The sequence below is a fragment of the Neofelis nebulosa genome, chromosome 17 (assembly GCF_028018385.1).
Source record: "Neofelis nebulosa isolate mNeoNeb1 chromosome 17, mNeoNeb1.pri, whole genome shotgun sequence".
Classification (NCBI taxonomy): domain Eukaryota; kingdom Metazoa; phylum Chordata; class Mammalia; order Carnivora; family Felidae; genus Neofelis; species Neofelis nebulosa.
Genome location: NC_080798.1, coordinates 50387772 through 50402826, shown reverse-complemented (window position 1 = coordinate 50402826; position 15055 = coordinate 50387772). Strand labels below are relative to the sequence as shown.

Sequence of the window (15055 nt, the reverse complement as noted above, 5' to 3'; positions counted from 1 at the left end):
CCACTCCTGGGTACGTATCCAGGAGAAATGAAAACATACATCCACATAAGAACTTGTACATGAATGTTCATAGCAAGGTAGGTCATAGCAGCCAAAACCTGAAACAGCCCAAGTGTGCGTCAGCTGGATAAACAAAAGGGGGTGGACTGTTATGGTGGACTATTAGCCCCAAAAAGGAGTGAAGGCCAGATACAAGCTGCGACACGGATGAGCCTTGAAAACTTTATGCCAAGTGAGAGGAGCCACATAGTGTATGATTTTATGTAGAGAAATGTCCTAAACGGGCAAATCTAGAAGGGGATTCATGGGTGCCAAGGGCTGGAGAAGGGTATGTGGAGTGACTGCTAACAGATGCAGGGTTTCTTACTGAAGGGATGAAACTGTAAACTTAGACTGTGGTGACGTTGGCACAATTCTGTGAATATCCAAAAACAAAATGTATTTTACACTTTAAGTGGATGAATTTTATGGTATATAAATTATATCCCAATAAGATGTCGGGTTTTTTTTTTTATTTTATTTTGTTTTACAGAGAGCATGTGTGAGCCAGGAGAGGGGCAGAGGGAGAGAATCTGAAGCAGGTTCCATGCTCAGCGCAGAGCCCAGTGCGGGGCTCAGTCCCACGACCCTGGGATCATGACCTGAGCCGAAATCAAGAGTAAGACACCCAACTGACTGAGCCACCCAGGTGCCCCCCAATAAGATGTTTTTTAAAAAATAAAGCAACCCAGGGGTGCCTCAGTGGCCCAGTTGGTTAGGCATCGGACTCTTGATTTCTGCTCAGGTCATGATCTCACAGTTCATGAGTTCAAGCCCCACATCGGGCTCTGCACTGACAGCATGGAGTCTGCTTGGGATTCTCTCCCTCCCTCTGTCTCTCTGCCCCTCCCCCCACTCATGCTCACGTGCGTGTGCACCCTCTCTCTCTCAAAATAAATATATAAACTTTAAAAAGGCAACCCTAGGCACTGTGTGCAAGATATTTTCTGAGTTTCCTGTGCTTTACCCGTTCTGAGACCTTAAAGTTGCTGTCTCCTCAGTTCCAGAGCAGCACCACGTTGGCATGTAGATCGTGTGAAAGATACAAAAGGAAAAAATGAAACTTTTATATTATAGTATGGTTTGGGTTTCTGGTGTGTGTGAAGGATTCCCTAGGAAACAGATGCCACAAGTTAATATTTCTGTTTAAGGTTTTCACATCTTTCAAAGCCAGTACCAGGAGTGGAGTTTGGAGTCACTAAAGTCACTGAGGGGTGGTGACTCAGTTCATCGTTTTCACTTCAGAGTGATGGGAAGGGATCTCCCTTCAGCCATGAGGTTCATAGGATCTAGATTCTGTTCTGTTATGCCCTCTCGCCGAGACTCAGGGGTGAAGTGGTCCACAGTCCTCCATATTCTCTTCCTCGAACAGAGGGCCTAAACCAAATGCATTTTCCCTCACATTAGGTGTCAGAACGTCTCAGCTTTACCCAAAGGCTTTGGAGTTCAAGAAGTGACAATACAGCAGTCCGGTTTACTGTTTGAACAGAGCCGCGGCGCAGTGCAGGCAAAAAGGGCTGACAGCCCAGGCCGACTTGTTCCTTGTGGCGCAGGTAAGGTATCCTGGTTCCCCTTGCCCTGGAGTGACTTTTCCCCAGACCGTGGGGTGGCCTGGGAGGCGCTGTGTCCACCCAGCCTGGGAAGGCAGTTTATTACCTCAGTGGTCAATAGTGTGGGCGTGGGGGGCGCCTGGGTGGCTCAGTCGGTTGAGCTACCCACTTCGGCTCAGGTCACGATCTCGCGGTTTGTGGGTTCGAGCTCTGCGTCGGGCTCTGTGCTGACAGCCCGTAGCCTGGAGCCTGCTTCGGATTCTGTGTCTCCCCCTCTCTCTGCCCTTCCTCTGCTCGTAGCTTGTATGCTCGCTCGTACTGTCTCTCTCAAAAATGAATAAACATTGAAAAAATTTTTTTTAAAAGTAGCGTGGGCTTGGGAAACACCCACCCTAGGTCAGGTTCATGCCCTCCGTGACTCTGGGCAACTTACTTATCCTGTCTTAGCCTCAAGTTCTTCGTTTTTAGGTAAGAATATCATTTCGTAAAGAATCCAATTTTAAAAAATGGGCGGAAGACATGAATAGACATTTCTCCAAAGAGGGCATCCAGACGGCCAACAGACATGTGCAAAGATGCTCAACATCATGAATCATTAGGGAAATGCTAATCAAAACTACAGTGAGCTATCACCTCAGGCCTGTCAGAATGGCTAAAATCAACAACACAAGAAACAGGTGTTGGCAAGGCTGTGGAGAAAAAGAAACCTCCTTGCACTGTTGTTAGTAGGAATGCAAACTGGTGCAGCCATTGTGAAACACAGTGTGGAGGTTCCTCTAAAAATTAAAAATAGGGGCACCTGGGTGGCTCATTCAGTTAAGCATGCGACTTCAGCTCGGGTCGTGATCTCACAGGTGGTGAAATCCAGCCCCACATCGGGCTCTCTGCTGTCGGTGCAGAACCCACTTTGGATGCTCTCTCTCTCTGCCCCCCTCTCTCTCTCAATCTCAAAAATAAATAAACATTTTTTAAAAAAGATTAAAAAAATTAAAAATAAAACTACCCTATGATCCAGTAATCATACTACTGGGTATTTACCCAAAAAGTACAAAAGCACTAATTCAAAGGGATACATGCACTCCTGTGTTTACAGTAGCCAAATTATGGAAACAGCCCAGGTGTCCACTGCCAGATGAATGGATAAAGAAGAGGTAGTGTATATACACAATGAATATTAGTCATAAAAGAAAATGAAATCTTGCCATTTGCAACAGCATGGATGGAGCTAGAGAGTATTATGCTAAGTGAAATAAGTCAGAGAAAGACAAATACCGTATGATCTCACTCATGTGGAAGTAAGAAACAAATGACAAAGGGGAAAAAAATGGAGACAAACCAAGGAATGACTCTTAACTATAGAGAACAAACTGATGGTTACCAGAGGGTAGAATGAGGGAGGATGGGGAAAATAGGTGATGGGGATTAAGGAGTGGAAGAAAAGTCTGTCATTCTTTATTAGGGCTGTTATGAGGATTAAATGAGAAATTCTATTTCATTCAATTACCTTGTGTCCAGCATATGATAAATGCTTAATGGTTATTAGATTTGATGATGATGATGATGATGATGGTGATGAATCACAAACCACTTTATATTACCATATTCTGGAGGCCATCCATCAGAGTGGCAACCATTGACTCTGATGTCATGTCCAACTCTCCTGAATCTGCAGACGCAGGGAAATATTTTTGTTAAAACACCTCTGATGTTCACAGGAAACTGAACGGTCTTAATTGCAGAATCTTCTCTTTTCATAGCCATCAGCTGGAGTGCGGTTCCTGAGCAGCCGCTGGATGTCACTGCCAATGGCTTTCCACAGGGAACAACACGGAAGGCAATCAGGTGCCTTCAGGCCAGGTACAGCATATTGGGGCAGAAGGAGATGGTGGCTGTGCAGTCGTGTGTTACCACTATCTAGTTCCAGAACGTTTTCATCTCCCCAAAAAGAAACCCCGCACCCACTGGCTGTCATTCCCCATGCCCTTCTCCAGCCCCATGAATCTCCTTTATGTCTGTGGATTTGTCTGTTCTGGACTTCCCACTACATGAAATCATACAGTATGTGACTTAATTTACTTAGCCTAAGTTTTCAAGGCTCATCCATGTCGTAACATGTATCAGTCCTTCATTCCTACATTCCATTGTCTGGATCTGACCACTTTTTGTTTCTCCACTCTTCTGTTAATGGATATTTGGGTTATTTCACTTTGGGGCTGTGGGAATAATGCTGCTGCGAACATTTATAGAATCTTTTAGGTGGACGTATGTTTTCAATCCTCTTGGGTATACCTTGGAATGGAATTGCTGGGTCATATGATAACCTCAGGAGGTTTTTTTGTTTTTGCTTTTTTTGAGGAACTGCCAAACTGTTTTCCATAGTAGCTGCACTATTTTAAACTCCTACCAGCAATGTATGGGTTTCAATTATCCTATATCCTTTATGACACTCATTATTGTCTCTTCTTATTGTAGTCATTGTGGGTGTGAAGTGCTATATGATTGTAGTTTTGCTGTGCATTTCCCTAATAATTGTTTGAGCTTCTTTTGATGTTGAGCATCTTATCATATACTTATTAGCTCTTTGTATATCTTCTTTGGAAAAATACCTATTCTGATCCTTTGTCCATTTTTTCACTTGGTTTTATTTATCTTTTATTGTTGAGTTATAAGGTTTCTTGATATATTCCGGGTACTAGTCCTTTATCACAGATGTATTTGAACGTATTTTTTGTCAGTTCTGCGGGTTGTCTTTTCACTTTTTGAAGGTGTCCTTTAGGGGCGCCTGGGTGGCGCAGTCGGTGAAGCGTCCGACTTCAGCCAGGTCACGATCTCGCGGTCTGTGAGTTCGAGCCCCGCGTCAGGCTCTGGGCTGATGGCTCAGAGCCTGGAGCCTGTTTCCGATTCTGTGTCTCCCTCTCTCTCTGCCCCTCCCCCGTTCATGCTCTGTCTCTCTCTGTCCCAAAAATAAATAAAAAACATTGAAAAAAAAAATAAAAAAAAAAAAAAAAAGAAAAAAAAAATGAAGGTGTCCTTTAAAACATGGAAGTTTTAAATTTTGATGAAGTCTGTAAGGTCTATAAGCCTATAAGGTGTGAGGTAGGGGTCCAACCTCATTCTTTTGCATGGGGATATCCAGTTGTCCTGCCACCATTATTATTATTATTTTTTTTTTTTTTTTTTTTTTTGGAAAGACTGTTCTTTCCCCTGGAAAATCTTGAAAAGAACACTTTCTTGGGCTTTACCACTAGGGATTCTGGTTTCATAGGTCAAGCTTGGAAGCCAAGAATCATTTATGAAGCTCCACAGTGATTGGCCTGGCAGAAAGGCAACCATGAAAGCAGGACTTTTTGTCTTCATATTGGCTTCGACTGAAATGTACAACATGTAGTCTGCTAGACATGAGACTCCCTGTGTGTTTCAAGGGTCATGCATCTGCCGTACTGGTTTTTCTTCTTCTAAATGCTCAGCAGATCCTACTCTACTTTTCTCTCCCGGTGAGCCACTGGTAGTCTTCAGTAGCCTGTGGCTGGGACGGGCTGTAGGGAAATGGCCTCTCCACCAAAGGCATTTACATCTCAGATGGACTGAGCTGCCACTGAGTGACTGTTGTAGGCTTTCTACCTTTTACAGGTATAGTTAACCCTTGAACTATAACCCTGGGGGGGTTATGGGTTCTGACCCCCCCTTACAGTTGAAAATCCATTTATACCTTTTGATTGGTCAAAACCTTAACCGCCAATAGCTTGCTGTTGATTAGAAGCCTTACTGATAACATGAACACTTGATTAGCATGTATTTCATATGTTGTATGTATTACATACTGTATTCTTACCATAAAGCAAACCAGAAAAATGTTATTACAAAAGTCATAAGGAAAAGACATGCATAATACTGTATTTATTGAAAAAAATCCTTGTGTCACTGGACCCCGCACAGTTCAAACCCATGTTATTCAAGGGTCAACTGTAGTTCTTTTCACTCTTGAGTTGCTTTTCCATTTCTTTACTATGTCCTTAAAAAGAAATTTTATAATTAAAGTTCACAGGTGGATTTGTTTCTTCTTTTTAATATGCTTATTTGCCAGCCTCAACACAGACAAAAATAACTTATATAGTTTTAGACCTTAAAAAAGAAGGTTTTGTTCTCTGCAGCCACTCAGCAGGGTCCAGATGGCCCAGTCTGCAGACCCAGACCCTTTCCTGTTAGCCCAGGCTGTTGAATTGAGTGATATTAACAAACTTGTTAGGGGTGGAGGTTTTGGGACCAGTTTTTCCCCCGAGGACCTCCTAGCTTCAGGCCACTGTTTGCATCTCCCAAGGGACCAGCTCTCAGCCACAGACCAGGGTGTGTGAGCAGAGCAGGTCCTGCCTTCACCGGGACCATGTTTCCTGCAGAGTTCCAGCTCTGCTCTACGGCAGCGACAGGCCCGCAGCAGCTCCCCCTGGCCCCACCCACCTGACGGTGGCTCCTGTTTGTGCTTCGCTCAGGTCTAAATGCTCTTCTTCACTAGGAGTCCACACCCTCTTTTACCTTGAAAGTTCAGCTCAACCACCACTGCCTTCTGGGTGCTGTAGGTCCAGAAGGTCCAGGTTCGCTGCCTCCTGGAACCTCTCTTCAAACTCCTGTAGTGCTATATTCTCTGGCTTATCCCGATATGTCAGTGCTTTCTGTTGATGAGGAGTACCTCATGTTCCCAAGCTCTCTCTGGCTCCAGTTACCCACATGACTTTGAACGAGTCCAGTTGCATTCCGGGCTTCCGTGTGTCCCTATCTGTAAGAGGAGGATGTTGGAGTAGATGATCTGAGGTCCCTGATGCGGTGTAGGTGTCTCTCCATTTAGGAGGCAGACTCCTTGCAGGGAAGAAGTGTATGGGGGAAAGAGCAGGAGCTTTGCAGTCCAAGAGACTGATGTTTAATTCCTAGTTCCCTTCCTCTCCAGTGTGTGACACCTTGGGCAAATTACTTTACTTCTCTGAGCCTCCGTTTCCCCCACAGCAAAGCAAGGGTAACTAAGAGTATGTGTCACCCGGGAACGTGGTGAGAAGTGAAAGCGAATGTGGTGCAGGCTCGCAGCAAACACCTTGTTAAGGTTGGTTTCCCCTTCAGTTGCCCAGTGAAGCTTCATGTTATGTGCAGAAGAGTCAGCGTTTCTTTTATTCTAAAGAGTTAGAGCTGCTGGGGAGAGAGCAGGTTCTCTCACTGCTCATTCCCAAGCCCTGGCATCCTAGGACCACCTTCTTTACCACCACGGGGCATATGAAAGCAGACGGATGTTAGAGACATTTAATATGCTAACACAATACGAGAAGAAAATACTTAAGTCTTTGTGTTCTTTTCCAAACAACGCGATGATAATAGACACCAGGTAAAAGACCCTCATTTTCAAGAAGCTTCATTTTGCTCTTGTCCCTAAAGTGGCAAATCCTTATTCCACCCCAGAGCATCCTGGAGACATCATTTACGTGGCTTATTGGATTATAAAAGAAAAGCATGAGGGGTTAAAAACAACAACAACAACAACAACAACAACAACCCTAAGTGTGCCTAAATATGTTAAAAGATAGGGCTAGATTAAGAACACCTACGTAAACCTGTGTCATCTTTAAGAAATTGTTTATGTGTATATAATCTTCCTAGCTCTCTGATGCCCCAACCAGCAATGTCAACCAACTTACCAGGGAGAGCCTAATATCTAAGAACATAATTGTTGCTGCTGAAAGGAACCAGGGCTCCTTGGAGAGAAGTAGCTAGCAGCCAGGAGGATTGTTATGTTCCACAAATGACATGAGTGGTTATTACTGAGTAGGTCTCATTGGCAGAGGAATTACGAGTATGGCCACTCTGTTCTGCTGTTGATTAGGTCTTGAGAAAGGCCTTTCTTCTCTGGAGGGAGTTCTTGTTCAGCAGAGGAGTGGTTCCCAGCATCCCCCGTCTGTATAGATATAATACCTTAACATCACTCACAAGGCCATTCGCTTAGGCCAGAAACATTCATAAGAGAAAGTGCTGTTTGTTCCTCCAGAGGGAAGAATGCTAGAAACATTTTCAGAGCTGGTCTCAAGAAGCTGTGAAAGCAATGCCCTTGTCTTTTTTTTTTTTTTTTTAACATTTATTCATTTTTGAAAGGCAGAGAGAGACAGAATGCGAATGGGGGAGGGACAGAGAGAGAGGAAGACACAGAATCTGAAGCAGGCTCCAGGCTCTGAGCTGTCACCACAGAGCCCGATGCGGGGCTCGAACTCACGGACCGCGAGATCATGACCTGAGCCGGAGTCGGCTGCTTAACCGACTGAGCCACTCAGGCACCTCGATGCCCTTGTCTTATTCTTGATTTAAGGACATGAATTTGCTATAGGTTTTTTAATGATACCCTTTATGAATGTAAATGCTGTCTTTCCTAGTTCTCATTTGCTAAAAGATTTTAAATCATTCTGTGGCTGTTGAATTCTCACAAGTGCTTCTCTGCACATTTTTTCCTCATAATGACATTACATTTCTCTTTTAATCTGTTAATGAGATAAGTTTCATTAGTTTCTTGGCTTTGGGTTTTCTTTTTACCTTTAAAGGAACCTTACATTCCTAAGCGCCTGCAGCCACTCGGGCCCAGTTCAAGCCCAGGGAGAGTGTGAGGGCTCAGGACCCCCGCTAAGCGATGATTGCTGCAGTGTAGCCTCAGTGCCCGCCAGGTGAGGGAACTCTCTGGCAGAACGTACACTTCCCTACTTCACATATACCTACTATGGCCACAGGGTCCGAGCTGATGGACAGCTCACATGGACAGTCTGTGAGGACGAGGAAGGGTATGGTGTGTAAAGAGGAGACAGCACCTTCTTGGCACACACGTCTGCCTCTGCATCAGCTCGTGAACCGCGTATAGCGAGGAAAGATGGAGGCGCACACGGTCCAGATCCCGGCAGCCTGGATGGGCAGAGCCAGGAGAGCCCAGTTGGGCTGGTGAGGAATCCGCACTCACTTCCTTCACTGTCCCGAGCTGTGGCCTGCACGAAGCTTCATGTTAGAAGCAAAGGAAGGCCCACAGTGCCCGCAGGGGAGTCTGGAGGCTCTGCCTCCCGTGCTTGTCCGAGTGGACTTTGTAACCGTGGTTCACGTGGGGAGCACCACTCAAGCCTGAAACCCAGCTCCAGTGTCGTGAGCGGTATCACCCACAGGGCCGGCGCCCTTAGGAAGAAGTAGCCCAGCATGGCTGGCAGGGGTCCTGGGGGGAATTTAGTAATCCCACCTCTGTTGTCACCCCATTTGAGACTGTCACCTTCATGATTTCACGGCTGATGACATTTCTTAAGAGGAGATTCACTTTGTTAACCTCACCCCAATCAGGTCTACATTTTCTTCATGTGAAGAACAGGTGGTGGGGGGGGGGCGTTCCTGCACGTTCAAATTTAAGAAAGATACCAGGGGAAGCCAGGTGTCCCTGACAGGGGCCTGGTGTATATCAAACACTCATTAAAAATCTTCTTTGTCTTGTCTTTCCAAACAGATCCCAAATCAGCAAAGTGGAACTCTTTAGATCATTTCAGAAACTGCTAAGCAGTATTTCAGAGGACAAGTGGCCAGACTCCCTCAGGTGACTCTGTTGACCCATTTTTTTTTTTCATATTTAGGACGACTTGTGGTTTAATTCTGGTTTACAAATGGCAGGAAGCTTTGGCAGGAGTGGTGGCTCAATGGGCCAGTGGGCACTTAGTTATCACCCGCATGTGCCTCTGTCCCCCGAGCTCCGATTGCAGGTGCAGATCTGAGGTGTACAGGAGGGGTGGTTTAGTGGTGCAGGGTTACAGAAGACTGGGGGGGAATTGGGGCTTGGTCTGGTCCAGGCCCCCCCCTCGCCCCCCTCCAGGTGGAAGGCAGGGCAGACATATGGGGCTGGCCCTATTGCTTAGAGGGCAATAGAGTCTATTAGGAACATCACTCTTCTCTTCCTCTGCTGCAGCTTTACAATTGAAATTGCTCCCAAAGAGGAATGTAGAGAACTATAAAACCGCTCCAGGGGCCGGTGGGTGGGTAGTCCAGACACTTAGCTACTCAAGGTCAGTGCCCTCACTTCATACGCCAGATGCAAGCTCCAGGGCCCCCAAGCCCCTCACGCTTGGGACCACTGACTGCAAACTCAGGGGCTCCTGCTACCCCCTTAAGTTCACTAATTCACTGGAACAACTCAAATTCAGGAGTGCACTATACCTACAATTACTTTTTATTCTAAAGAATATAGATCAGGACCAGCTAAAAGAAGGGACACACAGGGCACAGTCTGAGAGGGTACCAAACACAATTCGTCTGTGTCTCAGGATGTGTCACCCTTCCAGCACATCACTGTGTGTCACCAACCAGAAGGGGACCCAAGTTTCAGCGTCCAGTGTCTTCCCTGTGCTTGTGTTACATACACCTGAATGACTCATTGGCCACATGATGTGACTGAACTCATTCTCCATCTTCCCCTCCCATCAGGAGGTCAGACCAACTCCACTCTGTGGTTAGTCTCTCTTGCAGGGCCAGCCCCATCCAGATCTCTCTAGGGCCCACCAGGAGTCACCTCGTTAAGTATAAACTCAGGTGTGATCAGAGGGGTCCACCATGAATAACAAAGACATTTCTTTTTTTTTTTTTTTTAATGTTTATTTCTGAGACAGAGAGAGACAGAGCATGAGTGGGGGAGGGGCAGAGAGAGAGGGAGACACAGAATCCGAAGCAGGCTCCAGGCTCTGAGCTGTCAGCACAGACCCCGACGCGGGGCTCGAACTCACAAACCGTGAGATCATGACCTTAGCCGAAGTCGGTCGCTCAACCAACTGAGCCACCCAGGCGCCCCAACAAAGACATTTCTACCCCTTGGGAAATCCTGGGGGTTTGAAGGTTCCCTCCCAGGAGCCGGCAACAAGACCGGCCAAATTCTTTATTGTACAGCAGAGGGGAAGCCAAGGTGTTGCTAGAAAAGGCTATTTGAAGAGGCTGAACACTTGTTATCACCGTCATGCGTACTGCTGTTGGTAGTGATGCCCTCCAGTCAGTTTGGTCAGGAGTCACTGTGCTTGTTTTTTTGTCTGGAAAAATGAATCAAACTGACCAGGAGGTTTCCATACATTTTATGTGTCGGTGAAAACAAATCTGGACTGAGGTCAGGAGAGACTTTACTCAAAAGGATCATTGCAGTAAGAGAGGGGCTGTTAACAGCAGCAGCAGGACTGATGCCATAGCAAAGACACTCCAGTCCTAAGGTCTGTAAGCCTCCAGGGCAGGCGGGAAGGAGTAGCCCTTTGTGGGGAGCAGTGAACAAGGCCGGAAAGAACAGGGCAGGGGGCATGGAATGCGCAGTTGGTGTGATGGGACGAGTAGACAGGAAACATCTTTTCTTGAGATCAGTCAGTTGTCAGGAGGAGCCATTAAGAATAGGTCCCTGCAGGGGCGCCTGGGTGGCGCAGTCGGTTGAGCGTCCGACTTCAGCCAGGTCACGATCTCGCGGTGCGTGAGTTCGAGCCCCGCGTCGGGCTCTGGGCTGATGGCTCGGAGCCTGGAGCCTGTTTCCGATTCTGTGTCTCCCTCTCTCTCTGCCCCTCCCCCGTTCATGCTCTGTCTCTCTCTGTCCCAAAAATAAATAAAAAATGTTGAAAAAAAAAAATTAAAAAAAAAAAAAAAAAAAAAAAAAGAATAGGTCCCTGCATATTGTGATGCTGGCTCAGGCTGAGGGTGGGTCATAGTTCAGGGTTGGGAGAAGGACAGAAGCATAACTAATGTTGGTCAAGGAAGCAAGAATTTTGTCGAGATTGGCGTGTGGATGGAAACAGTTCAGCTAGTCATTATGAGACAGAGAATGGGAGTTTGAAGGTCCGTCATAGGTAAGCCAAGGGGGGGCATCCATGAGTCCTATCTGGGTCTTACGGGGAACGGGACTGTGCAGTAAGCCATTTCCCAGAACTCTTTAAACCAAAAAGTAGATAGTTATTCTTGTGTTATCTGATACCAGGAGGACCAGACAAGACTAGCATTGTTTATTCTCACCTGGGTTTTTTTTAATGATTATTTATTTATTTTAAGAGAGTTCACACGCAAGCGTGGCGGGGGAGGGAGGGCAGAGAGAGAGAATCCCAAGTAGCGTTCACGTGGTCAGTGCGGTCAGCGTACAGAGCCCAACATGGGGCTCGATCTCACAAACCATGGGATCAGGACCTGAGGCAAAAGAGTCGGACGCTTAACTAAGCCACCCAGGTGCCCCCTTTTCTCCCGTTTCAATCCATGTTGCTTTCTAGTGAATTTCCTACATTGGAGAGAGAGTAGCTGTTGGAAAGCGTACCAAAATCCTCCCATTCCTAGATCTGTTCCTAGTCTCTGCTTAGACATCTGTCCAGCTGATTGCTCAGTTGGCCACCACGTTGAGCTGATCAGTGAGAACCTGTGTGCTTGGCGGTGTGTGTGCATTAGGGCGCAGAAGCTGGAGACCTACCACGAGTACAAGCAGGCTGCGTCTACTTACCAGGAAGCCTGGAGTGCACTCCGAAAGCAGGCCTTTGGATCCTGGATCAGAAACCCACCAGATTATCACCAGTTTAAATAAGAAGGGCAAACTGCAAAGAGCTTATTAGCAGCAGAGTGTTTTTCAGCTGCTCACACTGGACGGCTTCTTCCTTTGTGCTGGACAAGCCTTAGCTTTTCTTGTGGCTGAGTCAGGAAAAAAAAAGTCTGCCATCTACCAGAGTGACATATCTCTTCTGGGTAATATGGACAGAATCCTGAAACATGGAACTATCCATACTTGACTGAAGTATCTCTCTCTGCTAAAACATCATCTCGCTGATGCCCTTGGCATCTGTCCTAACGTGTGTTATTGCTTCTCTAAAACATGGAGTAAGAACTCGGAATGTGACGCTTGAAAGGTACTCTGCAGCAGCTCCGCTCTGTGTGTTCCCACGTTGATCTGGCAAGTATTTCTTGGGCTGAGATGGTGTCCGGACCTCTGCAAGTTTTAGAGCTTCCCTTGGCATAGTGGACATGTGCCGTTTCTTCCCTCGGAGGGTCATCCTTTCCTGCTCTATCCGTGGGACGTGGCTGAAGCAAACCTCACTCCCCAGCTCTCAGATTGTGAGGCAGCGCCATACAATCCTGGAACTACTGCCAGGGCGAGCAGGAAAGACGCTGTCTCCTCTCGGATCAGAAGCTCCAAGGACCACAGACTCGTGGGACTGTCTGTGGCTGCCTTTGCCTCCACACAGAGGCAGCCAGCTTGAGAATGAAGGCAAGAAAACAGGAAACAGCCAAAAGCATCGGCTCCCATGACCTTGTTTGGATGCCTGAAGCCAGTGCCCAGCCTGGACTTCGAGTATGTGAGATAAATTCATACGGCTGTTTGGGTTAAGCCTATCTGAGTAGGTTGTCTGTGGCTTTCAAATGAAAGAGTTCTGTCTAAAAGGTCAAAAGTCCATATAGCAAATCAGCAGCAGACCTAGCTACCCATCCTCTTTTAACCACTATCTAATATTTAACTCTCAACCTCTCTGCTCCTTAAATTATTGATGGAAAGGGAAGTTCTCCGTGTCAGGATTATCCAAAGCTATTCTCAAAGTCCTTTAGTATCTTGGTATAGCTTTTTTTTCTTTTAAGATTTTATTCGTAAGTAGTCTCTACACCCAGTATGGGGCTTGAACTCATGACGCCAAGATCAAGAGTCACACACTCCACCGACTGAGCCAGCCAGGTGCCCTGTCATTCTTGTATGGCTTTAAATGTTTTTTAATAACAGCTTTATTGGGATATAATTTACATTCCATAAAATTTACCCATTGAGAGTATACAATTTAGTGGCTTTTAGTATATCCACAGAGTTGTACAACCATCACCATAATTGTAGAACATTTTTGTTCTCTGTTAGAGGTGGGGGACCCTCATCGACCCAGTATGGTTCCCATTAGCCAGGCACTCCCCCTTTTCAGTCAGCCCCACCCTCACCCCAGTCCTAGGGCTTCTTAGGTGATTCTGCGTACTTCTGTTGCACCATATCAAGAGGAACAGGACATCTGGTTGTCCTGCTTTCAGTGAGTTCGCAGTGGGCTCAGTGGGCTCAGCTTATCTATCCTGGTAGGAAGTTCCCACTCACCCTTTCAGCTCATGGTTTTAGCAGCAGTGCAAGGGATCCCCGAGACCACCCTCAGGTTTGATGGTTCACTGGACACTCATGGAATGCAGCAAAACTGTTGTAGTTATTATTTATTTCAGCAAAAGGATACAGATTTTTTTAATCTTTTTTTTAAAATATTTTTGGGGGGGGGAGAGGGCAAGTGGGGAAGGGGCAGACAGAAGGGGACAGAGGATCTGAAGGAGGCTCCGTGTTGACAGGCTGACAGCACCAAGCCCACGTGGGGCTTGAACTCACGGACCACGAGATCATGGCCTTAGCTGAAGTCAGATTCTCAACGGACTGAGACACCCAAGTGCCCTGAACGTTTTTGAGAGAGAACAGAGCACGTGGTGCACGCAAGCGGGGGAGGGGCAGAGAGAGAGGGAGACAGAGAATCCGGAACAGGCTCTGTTACGACAGCCTCAGACTGTGGGCTCAAACTCACAAACTGCAAGATCATGACCTGAGCCACCCAGGTGCCCCTGAAAGGACACAGATTAACGTCGGCAGAGAGAAAAGGCACACGGGCACAGTCCAGGTGCAAGACTCTATCCTCCCTGTATCCTCCCATGTGCTTCTGATGCTTTGACATCCAGGGCCTTGCTCACCCTGGAGAGACTGCCCACGGAGGCTAGCCAACTCCCAGAGATAGCAAAAGATTGAAACTGAGCCCTCCAGGGGCACCTAAGTGGCACAGTTGGTTAAGCGTTTGGCTTCAGCTTCAACTCAGGTCATGATCTCACGACTTGTCTGTTCAAGCCCCACGTCAGGCTCTGTGCTGACAGCTCAGAGCCTGGAGCCTGCTTCGGATTCTGTCTCCATCTTTCTCTCTGCCCCTCCCCTGCTTGCACACTGCCTCTCTCTGTGTCTCAAATATAAATAAACATTAAAAAAAGAAAAGAAAGTAAGCCCTCCAGAGTTCATACCCAGCCACGTGCTTTATGGGGCTCTCCCACTCTGGGCCACACTCCACCTGCCCTGATCACCCCAGGTCCAGGTACCAGAAAACCAGGGACAGCCCTTGTGCCTCAGAGACCACTGAAATGAGTCCAACTAGCCAGTCCCAAGTCCGCTTACCCTGCCCCGGCCCTTCCTCCCCTTTACAATAACGGCTGTTGCACGCATGTGCTCGCTCCTTCTGCCTCCTGACCCACCCTGGTGCTTCTCCGTGTGACTCCTTGTGGCCTGGCGTGTCCTCTCCTCCTGCATTTAAAAACTGTCTCCCGTGGAGTTGCACACACAGCACTGAATTCCCCCAGAAATGATGTGTGACAGTATGGGCCAAGCGTTGCCAGCCTTGGGTGCTGCTAACATGCTGCAGTGCACAGGACAAACCCCGTAA

General features: G+C 47.0%; 1 protein-coding gene across 12 annotated transcripts in view; it reads left to right on the top strand.

Moving 5' to 3' along the window:
* ADAT1 (adenosine deaminase tRNA specific 1) overlaps positions 1 to 15055 on the top strand; it is a 45433-nt gene that overhangs the window by 10320 nt on the left and 20058 nt on the right. For 4 of the 12 annotated variants that reach the window (XM_058708005.1, XM_058708006.1, XM_058708007.1 and 1 more), the window contains 4 exons: positions 1447 to 1592; positions 3347 to 3446; positions 9088 to 9174; positions 12024 to 13382. In XM_058708005.1, the coding sequence (XP_058563988.1) occupies positions 1447 to 1592; positions 3347 to 3446; positions 9088 to 9174; positions 12024 to 12156 (466 nt within the window). In that variant the 3' untranslated portion in view covers positions 12157 to 13382. Of the gene's footprint in view, positions 1 to 1446; positions 1593 to 3346; positions 4355 to 4614; positions 4647 to 8448; positions 8604 to 9087; positions 9177 to 9812; positions 10018 to 12023; positions 13383 to 15055 lie in introns of those variants that run through there. The other 8 variants (XR_009256041.1, XR_009256040.1, XM_058708009.1 and 5 more) reach the window with 8 other exon arrangements.